Source organism: Macaca thibetana, chromosome 5 (assembly GCF_024542745.1).
Source record: "Macaca thibetana thibetana isolate TM-01 chromosome 5, ASM2454274v1, whole genome shotgun sequence".
Taxonomy (NCBI): Eukaryota; Metazoa; Chordata; class Mammalia; order Primates; family Cercopithecidae; genus Macaca; species Macaca thibetana.
In genome coordinates this window covers 120,371,123-120,387,654 of record NC_065582.1, presented here as the reverse complement: position 1 = coordinate 120,387,654, position 16,532 = coordinate 120,371,123, and the positions used below count along the sequence as shown (strand labels likewise).

General features: G+C 35.0%; 1 protein-coding gene and 1 non-coding gene across 2 annotated transcripts in view; one reads left to right on the top strand and one right to left on the bottom strand.

Annotated features, from left to right (window-relative positions):
- The first annotated feature begins 341 nt into the window (after positions 1-341).
- The window catches only part of LOC126954427 (transmembrane protease serine 11G-like), a 28,412-nt gene continuing 12,221 nt past the window's right edge, over positions 342-16,532 (top strand). Inside the window, 6 exon segments of the mRNA XM_050789951.1 lie at positions 342-401; positions 2,400-2,527; positions 3,639-3,760; positions 4,340-4,458; positions 8,257-8,324; positions 8,990-9,133. Of these exon segments, the coding sequence (XP_050645908.1) occupies positions 342-401; positions 2,400-2,527; positions 3,639-3,760; positions 4,340-4,458; positions 8,257-8,324; positions 8,990-9,133 (641 nt within the window).
- On the bottom strand, positions 15,322-15,428 carry LOC126955771 (U6 spliceosomal RNA). The gene has a single exon (XR_007726071.1). It is a non-coding gene; the product is annotated as a U6 spliceosomal RNA (small nuclear RNA).

Below are 16,532 nucleotides of genomic sequence, written 5' to 3'. Positions count from 1 at the left end.
GGGGATAAACCACAATTTGCTAGGCTACTCAGCTGCTCCCCAGTCAGTGAGTAGTTAGTGTCCAGTGTTGTCACTCGAATTCTGAAGTCCTGGGCACCACCTCTGTTTCTTTCATGAGCAGCACATTCACCATCTACCAGCTCACTCCACTCCATCTATTCACAGACTCCTTGGTATCCTTTCCTAGCTGCTTTTGAAAAACTTGATGTTATTTTTAGTATGGCCTGGATAATAATAGTAATAAAATAACCCAACCTCCTAAATCCTTACCATGTTTCAACTACTGTTTGAAGTACTCTTACATATATATTAACTCAGGCATTGCTATGATCCCACATAATATGGGTGCTAGGGTTTGGATATTTGACCCAACAAACCTCATCCTGAAATTTGACACCAGTGTTGGAGGTGGGGCCTCATGGGAGGTGTTTGGGTCATCAGGGCAGATCCCTCAAGAATAGATTAATGCCCTTCCTAAGATGAGTGAGTTTTCACTTTATTAGTTCCCACAAGAGCTAATTGTTAAACAACAACAACAACAACAAAAAACAAAGCAAAACCTGGCACCCCATCTTGCTCCTCTCTGGTTGTGTGCTGTGTGCAAACTCTGGCTCCAATTTGCCTTCTTCCCTGACTGGAAGCAGCCTTTAGCCCTCATCAGAAGCCCAGCAGATTCCAGCACCATGTTTTTTATATAGCCTGCAGAACAGTGAGCCAAACAAACCTTTTTTTCTTTAAAAACAACACTGCCTCAGGTATTCCTCAAGGGTGAAGTCACTTACATTTTTCTTTGGTTTGCTGGTCAGAGGTTTCTCCAAAGCTGGATTTTCCTGTACAGTAGTGAACTTGTTTAGTAGTCTCTCTGGGATAGTCTTACTAAAGCTAAATTCCTTGAATTGGAAGTGTTAGGGATAGGGAGAAGCCAAGAAAGAAAGATGAAGACAGAATTATCCTTTAGTGATTATTAAGTACAAATTTTGTACAAAATTTTAAATTGTATCTTGATTCCAGGTAAATGCTCAATCTCATTTCCATTCCTGCCATGGAAAAAGCAATGCACATATAGCAATACATTTTGCTAAAAATAGTTGTTTGTTTTGCAAATGCTTTAGAGCTGTCTACTACTTTATGACACATTATTTCATCCAGTAGACAAATTATTACCAAGTACTTCCATGAAGCAAGCTCCCCAGCAGTCTAGAATAACCATGGAAATTCTTCAATGTTTAAGCTAAAATTAGGTTAGTACTTAAAGAAATAGAGAGAGAAATGTTATTTTTTAAACATTGAGGAATAAATATTTCAGGGAATGTCTGGAAGGAAAAAAACTGAAACAACTTCTCACTTTGACATATAAGACTTTAATTCGGTCACAGTAATGGTTCTGGTGTTAGAAGTAGCATAATTCAACAGGTAACCACATTTTTTGAAGATGAGAATTCTGTTGCAAAAAAACTCCCCTTTATGAATTGTTTTCTGTAACTGGCTCAGAGAGGAAAATAGTGAGAAGATATGTCCACCCTTTTTAAGTTTAAAAAAACTGTATCCTTATTTCAGCCATTATTTCCTCCAAAGAGGAATCGTTGGCCCTTCTTTGAAATTCTCATTTAAATTTTCTGCAATTCTGATAGCAATTTGTGTCCATTGTGTTCCTCCTTTATCAGACTATAAGTTCCTCAAAAGAAAGATCTGTTGAAAAGTCTTTACATTCCCCTGTTTTGTACATAGTAATCCTAAATAAAATACCTGCTGAGTTAATTAATGCATAAACATTAATTAAGTTTACCTCTACTCTCATTAATGTATGGTTTTCTCAAGTATGTCCTTGGTTCTCATGTTTTCTTGTCTTTGCTTATGGTGTTCTCTGCCTGATGCACACATGACTCTTGCCAATTCCTTCTCAGCCTTTAGAACCTAGTTCTCAGAACAGCTTCTCTAAGGCAAAACCATTCGTATCCACTCATCTCTAATAGCATTTTGAGACTTGTATTATACTAGTTACTTCATGTGTCTCTAGATTACACATCTTTTAAGAGAAGAGACTATGTCTTAATCATTTTGAATCTCTAGAAGCGTCTCACTGACACGCAGAAGAAACTCAGTGAATGTTGACAATGGGCTCGTGATTCTCCATGGTCTTCTATTAGTGAAGGTGATGGATATGTTCATCAGCTCTTGCCTGTGTTCCAGCTCCAACTCAGTGATTCTAGAGACACTTCAGATATTTCCAGATTGTAATGTTTTTCTTTTGCTACCCCCCTAAAAGCAACAAGACAGAGTAACGTAAGATCCTTCTAGAATACCAGCTGAACTCAGAATTAATGCTACTTGAATACTTAACAGAGCTCAGGTTGATGATTCTGGGATGGAGAAATTGCCTCTATATACTCCTTTCCCAGACCCAGGAATGTCAGGAGAAGGCTGACTCCTTCCAGTTCAGTGATGCCCAAAGAGGAGACTCAACTGATGTCTTCAGTTATAACCTGAGGCCTACTATCCACTTTACCAGGTACCAATCTCAGGAAAGGTAATTCCCTCTTTTTCCTTTCCATGTGTGATTTTAACAGACAGGACAAGAACTAGCACCTTTCTCAGAATCATATTCTTGTCCAGTCTCCTTATGGATTAAATCTCTTTAAACAACCCATGTTGGTGTTATCTTAGCCTGTCTCAACTCTGTAACTGTTCAGATTTTGTTTTTAGACTGTGGGCTCCAGCACTGGGGTGAGGAGAGAGCTTTGTCACCTTTTCCTGCTTGCACTAGGGATTCCCAAATGTCAGTCATTTGCATACCACTTTTATGCTTTTGCCCTATTTGCATACTGGCCCTATCATTGCCTTGATATTTTCTTAAAATTTATTTTTAATTTATTCAAATAAATTTGGCTTTATGATAAACAATATCATCTACTGAAATCACAGGTTTGACTTCTTATGACCCTATGAAATAGATATTTATCACAACACAGAGTTCCTGGGTCTAAAGTCCTGAGCTACCACAATTGATTTGCTTGTTCATCATATGAATGATCTCTTCTTGTTTGGCTAATTATTTTTTCCTTATAGTTCTCTTCTATTTTATTTTTTTCAATCAACCTTGTTATAGATGCTCTTCATATGCACTATGAGTTGCATGAACTGTAAATGGTGTAGTAGGTTTTTTAGGTATAGAGGTGTAAAAGGAGCCCAAACAACCCAAGTCCTATTTCTGGCTCCCCTAATATCCAACTTTGAGGTTTTGGTAATCTCTGAACCTCTGTCTCTTCATGTTAGAATGAGAAGAGTGACCCAGATACTCTTGTTTTCTTAGGTTCATTGTGATTTGAAACACATGAATCAAATATATATTGTTAGTTCATTTACAAAGAAAAAATTAGAACATATAGTATAATGGACCAGGAAGTATATGAAAAGGTAGTGAATGGCAAAATATTGCTGATTTTAAAAAAAGAAAATATAATGTTAAATGTCCATCATATTTTTATAGCATTTAAGAAATTTTCATGGAAAATATATTTAAGTGTTACCAAGTGCAATATGAGCTAAATATGAATTCCAGAAAAAAAAAATTCTACAGAAAAAGGAATATTTGGTCTTAAAATTCTATTCATTTTTAACATACTATTCTTTCTCAAAAGGCCATTGACACTGGGTAGAAGAGTGAGTTCACTGAAACCATGGATGATTGCCCTTATTGTCATAGCTGTTGTGTTGATTCTGGTAATACCGATTGGTCTCCTTGTTTATTTTTTGGCATATGGTAAGTATCTATTCATTGTTTTATTTTGAATATTTGAAAACCCACTTTACTTATTTTAAAACTTTAATGTTTTCTAATATTTTAGAATGCAATTTCCGTTTGAATACATTTATATACGGTTGGGGAAATAATCTTTTATGTATAAAAATTATGTCTAGAGTTTAAATTTTGATGTGATTTATATTATTTCTTGAACAGTGCAATAAATATATCCTATGTAATTTTGTGATATAATATTAGTTAATATGCTAAGAGTAAATTATTTTAGTAGAAATTCTAAATTTGAGGTTAACTTCTGAAAATATGTTACATTCTACCATTACTTAATTTACAGCTTAAATTTATGAATGATCACTAACAGGTGATAATTGTGTTATGACATAACTGACAAGCATGGTGACTATGAAAATGTGTGATCTTAAAAAAGAGTTAGAGGGAGGTATAGACTACCGCTATAGAATTTTTAACTCTTGGGAGTTCACCAATTGTATCATTTTTTGTTTTCAACCCCTCTACTTCTCACAATTATACAACTCAAATTTACTAAACAGAAACCATCCCTGTCTGCTTCCCTTTCAGGCCAGAAGTTTTACTATTACCAGACCTCCTTCCAGATGCCCAGTATTGAATATAATCCTGATTTTTCAGTAGAACACTCAAAACTTAGCACTGATCTGAAACAAAAAGTCAGTAATGAGGTAAGCTAAATCTTTGCTGGCATCATTCCTCTCCTGACAATACTATTGTTAAAATTAAGGCAAAAGGTGAGTTGAAAGCGCTGCTTTTTGCATATACATTAGAATTTCCTGAAAAAAACAGAATGCCCAGTTAAATTTTAATTTCAGATCGTCCTGAAAATATCTTCATGCAGTATTGAAACATGCTTGTACTAAAAAATAATTCATTGTTTATCTGAAATTCAAGTTTAACTGTGTTTTTATTTGCTAATTCTGGAAACTGTAACCACTGTATTAGTCTGTTCTCACACTGGTAATAAAGACATACCTGAGACTGGGTAATTTATAAAGGAAAGATTGTTAAGGATTATTAAAGATTATAAAGGGAAGATAAGTGACTCACAGTTCCACATAGCTGGAGAGGCCTCATAATCATGGTGGAAGATCAAGGGGTATCTTACATGGCTGCAGACAAAAGAGAGCTTGTGTAGGTGAATTCCCTTTTATAAAGCCATCAGATCTCCTGAGACTTATTCACTATCACGAGAACAGCACGGGAAATACCTGTCCCTATGATTCAACTACCTCCCACTGGGTTCTTCCCATGACACATGGGAATTGTGGGAGCTACAATTCAAGATGAGATTTGGGTGGGGACACAGCTAAAACCTATCACCCACATCACCTCAGGACACCTAGAAAAATATACTAGACAAACGATAATGGCACCAGAGACTGAACAACATAAGCCCAACAGGTTTTTTTTTTTTTTTTTTTTTTGAGACCAAGCCTTGCCTTTGTTGCCCAGGCTGGAGTGCAGTGGTGTGATCTTGGCTCACTGCAACCTCCACCTCCCAGGTTCAAGCGAATCTCCTGCTTCAGCCTCCTGAGTAGCTGGGATTACAGGTGCCTGCCACCACGCCTGGCTAATTTTTGTATTTTTAGTAGAGACAGGGTTTCACTATGTTGGCCAGGCTGGTCTCGAACTCCTGACCTCAGGTGATCCACCCACCTCGTGCTCCCAAAGTGCTGGGATTACAGGTGTGAGCCACTGCACCTGGCCCCAACAGAAAAATTAAAAGGCAAATACAAAACCAACTATTAGAGTTATCTAAAATCTTAACTCTATCATTCAGGCACAAATAACATTACCACATACCATTTATTAAGTACCTACTCTATGGATGACCCTGATATATGTTCCATTAGGCTGCTCTTGAAAATATACCACAGAAACACACAGACTAGCTCTTCCTCTGAAGACTTCAGTTGTATTCGCAGCCACTACTGAGCCCAGCATTCACCAATCAAAGAAGGCAGATCACTCTTACCATGCGTTCAGACTTATTTCTTCAGCCATTTCACAACTCAAACCAGAAGCTGATGAAATGGTTTGAAGAATGCTACTGAGTGGAGTGGATATGCCTTTTCAAAAATACATCTTAAGGGAATTTTCATTGACGGGGAAAAAAGCAGGCCAGTGTAAAGAATATTTTGTTACAGGAGTTAAGATATTGAACTAGAGACAGCCCAAACTTCGAAGTCATAGATATCTTGATGCCACAAAGGATATTCCAGTTTTATCCTTTGTCATCCTAATAACTTTCAAAAAGCTGCTTGACCCCTAAAAATTTGCACTACAAAAGGGCGATAATTTCACTCAACTCGTAGTGTTATTTTAAGGATCACCAAATGTAGTGAATACAAAGCATGAACGGTAATATCCTAATAAACGTTAGCATCTGTTTCCAGTGCTCTCACAGAACTTTTTATATACCTTTTCTAAAGCACTGATCATAAGTTATGAAAACATTGTATGTCTATGTCCCCTTTTAACTTGCGAATTCATTTGTGCTGGAGGTAACTCCATTTCTTCTTATATTTCCTGTGCCTTTCACAGTGTTTGTACATGGTAGGCCCATACAAATACTCATCAAGGAGATGACTAGTAAATAAATGATCAGCTTACTAATATTGGTCCTGTTCCTTAATGCATAAATGGAGATAACATCAAGAAAGGCAATGCAGTAATTTCGACCAGAGGTAAATGCAAACTTTTTCTATAAAATGCAAGATAGTAAATATTTTCAACTTTACAGGACACACAGTGTCTGTGCAACTACTCACAGCTGTTATTGTAGTGTTAAAGCAGCCACAGACAACACATAAACAAGTAGGTGTGACAATGTTTCAATAAAAATTTATTATGAACACTGAAACTTGAATTTTGTAAAATTTTTGGATATCAAAAATACCCTTCTCATTCTTTTTTTCAACTATTAAAAAGACATGAAGACCGTGCTTAGATCGTGAGCAATATAAATGCAGGTAGCAGGTTCGATTTTGTGTATAGGCTATAGTTTGCCAATTCTTGCAGAGTTGAGTTACAGTTACAGCAAACATATTCCTAAAAGAGTAGATTAAAACCAGTACCTAAAATGAATTTTATACTTTCCTGAGGAGTTCAATAATCAGGACTGTTTATGTGTGACTCATGAAGCTGAGATTTACTCAGAAAAAAAATTATTAAATTGGAAAGAGAATGGAAGGAGGCAGGCAGAAAACATACAGATATTATATAAACATCTATATTTGTACATATAGAGAGAATATATTTTATGTATATATAAACATGTAAATATAAAATGTGGAAGTATATATACCAAAATGTAAATAACAAGTTCTCTAGACAGTGATTTAAAAATGACTTTAATGCTTTCCAATATATTTTCTATATTGTTTACTTTAAAATTTTTTAACAATAAATATGCATTAGTTTTGTCATATAAATATGCATGTGTATATAAAAATACATTCTTCAAAAACAAATTTCCCTTCATAGTTAATTAGGAGAAAAACACATAACCATTTGTTTTGAGTAACTATTGATTTATTAATTAACTTGTGCTCACCAGCCTATTCAAGATGATATTACATGGCATTTCACCAAAGAAAATTTCATAAATCAAGTCAGATAAATGAAAAGCACTTCTTTGACATATACCCGGTTTCACAACTTAGCAGCTCTTCTCTTCTGGTTTGTGAAACTCACTGTGCAGACTCAGGTTCACTTAAGGTTCAGTATATAGTCAGTCTTTTTTCTGACAAGCCAGCTTGATGAGTCTATAATCAGGCTTATGAGACCACATATTTTGTAACAAGCTGTGGTTTTATTAAGAAATAATTCGACCTAGGTATTCATACCACAGACAAATTATCCTATGTAGGAAGTCTAAAATGACACACAGTGGCATTTACAGTCTTATCTTATTCTAAGTAATCCTTTCTGACATTTTTATTGGTAAGTATGATGCTTCTAGAGAGCTGTTCAATAATATATGTCCTCCTCCTTTCTCCCATTTGCCACAGCATCAAAATCTGGCCAAAAAAGTTTATTTAGAGCCTAAAAAGCTGATCTTTCAATCACATCCATGAGGATGATAACTGAGCTGGAATGATACTGAGCTCAGTATGAGTGAGTGATGCATCCATATATATCAAACTTTCAAATCTCTCTGCCTCCTTCTCCATGTATATTTTATAATAGAGGTTGAAATGCCTCATTAAGTCAACCCTTTAGATAGTCATCTTTGACCATGTGACAAGTTGTTCAAGTATCATCATCCGATTATAGAGATAATATTTATGATGGTGGGATTATGCCCAAATGAGGTTTGGGGGGGCTAACAGTAAATAAACATTGAAGTAAATGTTATTTGCATCATGGCAGGCTTTATGTAAGCATTTTTGTGGTACATTGAAATGTGTGAAATTCGTATTTAACAAAGCTCTATTTTGTTGTATTTTTTCTTTTCTCAGATAGATAAGATATTTCAGAGATCCAATGTAAACCATCATTACATCAAGTGTCATGTTGTCAACTTTAGGTAATCACAGTTAATTAATTTGTATGATTATAAAAGGCAGCTTTGTATTATACAGTTATTCTTCAGTTATTTGCTTTGTATACAGGTCTAAAGCTCTTAGATATATCAAGAGCGAAAATAGCTTAATGTTATTACATTTGTTGTTCCTCCTGTATAGAGTTCCTGTAGTGAGAGAGTTTCTTCAGTAGTGATGAAATATATTCTACGGGTTGTCCTTTTAAAGTCTTTTGCTTTTCTTATGGAAGATTCTTTCAATTATTAACTACTGCTCTCAATTTTACTGACTTTAAAAAATAACAAACAGCTATTATGAATTTTTGAATCACAAGAATATATATTGAATATATATTCACATATATAGTTTATGATTATATATATACAATGTTGGTGGATGTAACAAGTGCTTTAGATTTCTTTTTTAGAAAAAATAATTCCAGAACTGTCAGATACTCTCTCCTCCCTAAATAGGATCAAGTTTTACAAGCAGGGAATAATTTAGGTATTAATACCTGTGTGACACAAGGGGAGAAAATCTATGACAATAAAATGTGTAAAATATATATGTTGTATTTTCTTGAAGATATAACTAATATTTAAGTAATAAAGTATGACATAATAATTACTGTGGCTGTGGCCTTATTCATTCTGATTATTTTGTTTTTCAGGCCAAGTAATGACAATCTGAAAGCAGATGTATTGCTTAAATATCAGTTTATTCCTAACAATGAGAACACAATAAAAATGCAAGCTGATAACATTTTGCATCAGAAGTTGAAATCAAATGAAAGCTTCTTGAAGATAGACCTTCATTACCTTATCTTAGAGGAAGGAAATACTATTTTTCTTTTATATTATAGTTACTCATTTTAATAACCTTCTCATATACAGAGAGAGCTTTATTTCACCATAAAGAAAACTACTTTTCATTTTAAGTCTCTTGTTTACTTGATAATGAACAAATCTCTTGATTGTGATAAGGAAGATTATCTTCTTTTGGCTAGTATGGAAATAATTATAAGTAAGAATTGTATGATAACCCAAATATGATAACATTTCTTCCTTTTTAAAAAAGATCTCAGTGGAATTGTTTGTGTTCATGCAGCATACATATGATAAAAACCAACACTCTACTGTTGATATACAGTAGTAATCTATAGTGTCCGACTCTCTTGAAATACTCTTTCCAATCTGAATCCAGAATGTGAAAGTGGTATGGACGCACGAGTCACAATATATAGGGCACAAACAAAATATGGGAGGAAGGAGGAAAGAGGCCTGGCATTGTATGATACACTCTCATACCCTCCCTACAGCACACAGGATAGGACTGGCCCGGGACATGGAGTGGGCAGAATGACAAGAAAGACATCGGACTTAGACAGTATCTGTCTGAGGCATGAAGACACCATCTTATTTGCAACACAGACACAAAGAACTGATCGATAAGTGTTCAGGATATGAAATTAAATAAAGTTTATTATAATTCTAAAACTACTAGCTGCCTCTCAGGATTAGCTTTGAAGTTGTCATGTTTTACCAGAACTTGTTTAACTTTTGCAATGAGATTATAAGGCTGATCGAAAATTACAAATTATCAGTAAATCTTCACTCAGTACCTTTTCCCAGAACTATTCTGGGAGGTTAGAGCATGTACATTATAGTATGTTAACAGAAGATAAAATTATGTTGTAGATTTGACCAAAGTCAGAAAGAAGAAAAAATAGCTTGAAGATAAGAATGAGTAGTCTCTGTGAGTAATACCCAACCTTCAGTTCCATTAGTTATGCAGACAGGACAGAATAGTCCCTGAATTCAAAGCACTGGACTATAGATAGCAGAGACAACACTTCCTGAAGGAAATGTTTTGTTGAGGAGGTATAGGTATCTGTCAAGTGTAACTTTACTTTTAAGTCAAATGTTAAAATCTTAAACTCATTATTTCTGGACCTATCCCTCACTCTTACCCCAGTATCTGCTTTATGGTGCTAGAGGAACTTAGATCCTTTCACAGTGTTGCTGGATGTGGGGAGGAGGGGGTGATTTAGGTCTCATTATTGGTTTGTGTAGGCATCCACTGGTGATGCATCACCCATCACCAGATACTCAGTTGCTTGTCTAAGCAAGTTATTGTTGAGATGATCCTTATTCCCAACCAAAGGCTTCCGTGCAATGGTAATTCCTTATACTTACGTACTTCACCAGGGTGCTTGGGAGTTGCTTTGATTTGTATATTTTTTATTTCATGTTTCTCTCCAAAAGATATAACTTTCTGAACACAGGAAATATGCCTGCTGTAGTCACAAGCACATCCCCAGCGTTAGCATAGAACTCAACACAGGACAGGAACATGGTGTTTGTGAGATGTTTTATCTTTAACTCTATAAAACAACTCAATCTCTTGAAAGTGGGCAGGAAAAAAGAGGGAACTTTTAAAAGTAATAATACAACAGAAAACTGAAGACCTTAAAATCATTTCTCTTTCCACATAGAGTTTTAGAACTGTATAGGGGAAAAAAGTGAGAGGTTGCATATTTCACAATTTTAAAACTAGAGTTGAATTTTATAGGATAAGAAACATTATTTAAATATAAAGAATATAAAGAAAAAATGCATGGAATGCATTCAGAGAGACTGCAGATGATGGTAGAGAGAACGCTAGTCTAGGACTTAGAAGACCTGTATTCTAGCAATAATGACAGTAGTCAACCTTGCAAAAGTTGCTGAAACTGGATCAGTTCCTGTTTTGCAAAAATAAGATAATAAATGTAGAACTTACTCTTTAGGAAGGTGTAAAAATGCTTTCAAAATTACTAAGAAAGAATAAGTGAATTTAATGTATTATTTGATGGACTTTCTCAGATATCTAGGCTATTTTCTGTAAGTTTTCTAACCTCCCAGAATAGTTCTGGGAAAAGGTACTGAGTGATGATTTACTGATAATTTGTAATTTTCGATCAGCCTTATAATCTCATTGCAAAAGTTAAACAAGTTCTGGTAAAACATGACAACTTCAAAGCTAATCCTGAGAGGCAGCTAGTAGTTTTAGAATTATAATAAACTTTATTTAATTTCATATCCTGAACACTTATCGATCAGTTCTTTGTGTCTGTGTTGCAAGTTTTACATTTTAAACTTATACTTTTTCTACATGTTACATTTTTTCTGGAAGTTTCGTAGTTTTACATTACATTTTACATTTAAGTCTATAATCCATTTTGAGTTAATTTTCTATGCCGTGACATTTAGGTAAGGGCTTTTAAAATTTTTAAAATTGATGTTCCATTATTCCAGTACCATTTGTAAAAACATTATTCATCTTCCATTGAGTTACTTTTGCTCCTTTATCAAAAACTAATTAGGTATATCGGGCATACTTGTATGAATCTACTTTTGGGTTCTCCATTCTTTTCCATTGATTTAGGTCTATCCTTTCACTGGTACCATACTTTCTTGATTACTGCAGCAGTATATTAAGCCTTAACTGGTAAAAATGATTTATCCCACTTTATTCTCCTCTACCAAAATTGTTTTGGCTACTATAGTTCTTGATGGGTTGATCCTTTATCATTACATAATGTGCCTCTTTGGCCCTAGTAATTTTCCATGCTTTGAAATTTACATGATCTGATACCAATACTCCTCTTTAAAATTGTTTTTATGATTTATCTTTTCCATTCTTTTACTTTCAGTTTATCTATGTAGCTATGTTTGAAATGAGTTTCTTTTTTTGTCAATTAAAAAATAAAACATTAAAAAAATTTTTTCTTCAACTTTTAAGTTGAGGGGTACATGTGCAAGATGTACAGGTTTGTTACACAGGTAAACATGTGCTATGGTGGTTTACTACACAGATCAACCCATCACCTAGGTATTAAGCCCAGCATCCATTAGCTATACTTCCTGATGCTCTCCCTCCTCCCACCACCTGCTTTCCAAACGGGCCCCAGTGTGTGTTGTTCCCCTTCATGTGTCTATGTTTTCTCATCATTCAGTTCTCACTTATAAATGAGAATATGTGATGTTTGGTTTGCTGTTCTTGTGTTAGTTTGCTGAGGATAATGGCTTCCAACTCCATCCATGTCCCTACAAAGGACATTATTTCAATCCTTTTTATGGCTGCATAGTATTCCATGGTGTATATGCACCACATTTTCTTTATCCAGGCTATTATTGATGGGCATTTGGGTTGATTCTGTGTCTTTGCTATTGTGAATAGTATTGCAATGAACGTACGCGTGTGTGTATCCTTGTAATAGAATGGTTTCTATTCCTTTGGGTATATACCCAGTAATGGGATTGCTGGGTCAAATGATATTTCTGCCTCTAAGTCTTTCAGGAATCGCCACACTGTGTTCCACAATGGTTGAACTACTTTACATTCCCACCACCAGTGTAAAAGCATTCCTTTTCCTCCACAACCTTGCCAGCCTCTGTTGTTTTGACTTTTTAATAGTAGCCATTCTGACTGGTGTGAGATGGTGTCTCATTGTGGTTTTGATTTGCTTTTCTCTGATGATCAGTGATATTGAGCTCTTTTTCATATGTTTCTTGGCTGCATATATGTCTTCTTTTGAGAAGTGTCTGTTCATGTCCTTTGCCCACTTTTTACTGAAATTGTTTTTTTCTTGTACATTTGTTTAAGTTCCTTGTGGACTCTGGATAGTAGACATTCGTCAGATGGATACGCTGTAAAAATTTTCTCCCGTTCTGTAGGTTTCTGTTCACCCTGATGATAGTTTCTTTTGCTGTGCAGAAGCTCTTTAGTTTAATTAAATCCCATTTGTCAATTTTTGCTTTTGTTGAAATCGTTTTTGGCACTTTAGTCATGAAATATTTGCACATTTCTATGTCTTGAATGGTATTGCCTAAATTTTCTTCTAGGGTTTTTATAGTTGTGGGTTTTACATTTAAGTCTTTAATCCATCTTGTGTCATTTTATTTTATTTTATTTTATTTTATTTTTGAGATGGAGTCTTGCTCTATCACCAGGCTGGAGGGAAGTGGTGGGATCTCGGCTCACTGCAACCTCCACCTCCCGGTTCAAGCGACTCTCCTGCCTCAGCCTCTCGAGTAGCTGGGACTACAGGCATGTGCCACCATGTCCAGCTAATTTTTGTATTTTTAGTAGAGACAGGGTTTCACCATGTTGGCCAGGCTGGTCTCGATCACTTGACCTCATGATCTGCCTGCCTCGGCCTCCCAAATGTTAATTTTTGTATATGATGTAAAGAAGGGGTCAAGTTTCAACTTTCTGCATATGGCTAGCCAGTTCTCCCAACACCATTTATTGAATAGGGAATCCTTTCCCAATTGCTTGTTTTTGTTTTTGTCAGGTTTTTCCAAGATCAGATGGTTGTTAACGTGTGGTCTTATTTCTGAGATATCTATTCGGTTCCATTGGACTATGTGTCTGTTTTTGTACTGGTACCATGTTGTTTTGGTTACTGTAGCCTTGTAGTATTGTTTGAAGGTCTTCTTTGTACCTCTGGCAGAATTCAGTTTTGAATCTGTCTGGTCTTGGGCTTCTTTTTTTTTTTTTTTTTTTTGGTTGATAGGCTATTTATTACTGCCTTAACTTCAGAACCCATTACTAGTCTGTTCAGGGATTCAGTTCTTTTTGTTTCAGTCTTGGTTGGGCGTATGTGTTCAGGAATTTATACATTTCTTCTAGATTTTCTGGTGTATGTGCATAGATGTGTTTACAGTACTCTCTGATGGTTGTTTATATTTCTGTGGGGTCAGTGGTGATATCCCCCTTATCATTTCTGATTGTGTCTATTTGAGTCTTCTCTCTTTTCTTCTTTATTAGTCTAGCTGACAGTCTATTTTATTAATTAAAAAGCAAACAACTGCTGGATTTGTTGATTATTTAAAGGGTTTTTCATGTCTCTGTCTCCTTCAGTTCTACTCTGATCTTAGTTATTTCTTGTCATCTGCTAGCTTTGGGGTTTATTTGCTGTTGATTCTCTAATTCTTTTAGTTGTAATGTTAGGTTGTTGATTTGAGATCTTTCTAGTTTTCTGATGTGGGCATTTAGTGTTATACATTTCCCTCTTACCACTACTTTAGCTGAATGCCAGAGACGCTGGTAAATTGTCTTTTTGTTCTCATTAATTTCAAAGAAGTTATTGATTTCTGCCTTAATTTCATTATTTACCCAGGAGTCATTCAGGAGCAGATTGTTCAATTTCCATGTAGTTGTGTGGTTTTGAGTGAGTTTCTTAATCTTGAGTTCTAATTTTATTGCGCTGTGGTCTGAGAGACTGCTTGTTATAATTTCAGTTCTTCCGACTATGTGATCAATTTTAGAGTAAGTGCCATGTGGCGATGTGAAGAATGTATATTCTGTTGTTTTGGCTGGAGATTTCTGTAGAAATATATGAGGTCTGCTTGATCCAGAGCTGAGTTCAGGTCCTGAATATCTTCGTTAATTTTTCTGTCTCGATGATCTGTCTAACATTGTTAGTGAGATAATAAAGTATTTTCACTATTATTGTGTGTGAATATAAGTCTCTTTGTAGATCTCTAAGAATTTGCTTTATGAATCTGCTTCTGTATTGGGTGCATATATATTTAGGATAGTTAGCTCTTCTTGTTGAATTGAACCTTTTACCTTTATGTAATGCCCTTCTTTGTCTGTTTTTATCTTTATTTGTTTAAAATCCGTTGTGTCAGAACCTAGGATTGCGACCCCTGCTTTTTTCTGTTTTCCACTTGCTTGGTAAATTTTCCTTCATCCCTTTATTTTGAGCCTATGTCTGTCTTTGCACATGAGATGGGTCCATTGAAGACTGCATACTGATGGCTCTTGACTCTTTATTCAGCTGGCCATTCTGTGTCTTTTAACGGGGGCATTTAGCCTATTTATATTTAAGGTTAGTATTATTATATATGAATTTGATCCTGTCATCATGATGCTAGCTGGTTATTCTGCAGACTTGTTTATGTGCTGCTTCCTAGTGTCATTGGACTGTGTGCTTCCATGTGTTTGTAGTGGAATATTATAGAAGGCTTCATAAATCTTTGTGTCGTCCTTGTGTAGGGGCCAGGCTAATCTTCTCTGTATTGTTCCAATTTTAGTATATGTGCTGCTGAAGTGAGCACGGAGTTTCTTATAAACCACATTGTTGAGTTATGTTTTTAAAATCCATTCTGCCAACCCTTGTCTTTTAATTGTTATGTTTAAACCATTTACATACTAATTATTGATACGTTAGGGTTTAAGGCTTTCATTTTATAGTTTGTTTTCTGTTTGATGTGTCTTATATCTCTGTTCCTTTTTTCTTATCCATTTGTGAGTGACTTGAATACTTTTTATAATTTTATTTTGATTTATTTGTGGCTTTTTAAAATTCATTAATTTGTGCAGTCCTCTTAGAGGCTATTGTGAGTATTATCATTATATACATAACTAATCACAGCCTAGTGGTGCTGACATTTTACCACTTCAAGTGAAATGTAGTGGTAACATTTCATTTGAATATACTTCAGTTTGGGTCTCTTTAACCTACCTACTTTTAAAGTATACTTATCTTAAATATTTCTTCAACATACATTCAGCACAACATCAGTTGGTGTCATATTTTTTTCCTTCAACCATAAAATATATTTCTTTAAGAAACTCATTAAGTGAAAGATAGTCTTTTGTTTACTTTTATTTTTATCCATTCCATAGTTTTCTTTTCTTTTTGCACATTCTAGCCTCCTGTAATCATTTGCTTTTTGTTTGGATACTGTTGTTTAGTCATTATTTAAGGGAAGGTTTGTTAGAAATAAATTCTTTTTGTTTCTCTTCATCTGAGAATATACTTATTTCTTCTATATGTCTCAAAGAGTTTCACAGGTTATGGGATTCAGGGTTGATAGTTCTTTTGTTTTTCAGAACTTGAAAAATGCTGTACCACTTTCATTTGGCCTTCGTGGTTTCAGATGAGAACCACTGTTACTGAATTGGTGTTCTGCTCCAGGTAATGCATTGTTTTTCTCTGTATGCTTTTAAGATTTTTTTCTTTCATTTTTAGTAGTTTAGTTATAATGGGTCTTGGTATGGATTCTTGCAATTCATACTCTTTGGGATTTACTCATCTTCTTGAGTCTGTTGGTCTCTATCGTTGGCCAAATTTGGGGAGTTTTCAATAATTAATTATTTGAATATTTTTCAGCCTCACACTTATTTTCCTCTCCTTCTGAAAATCCAATGATACCAAT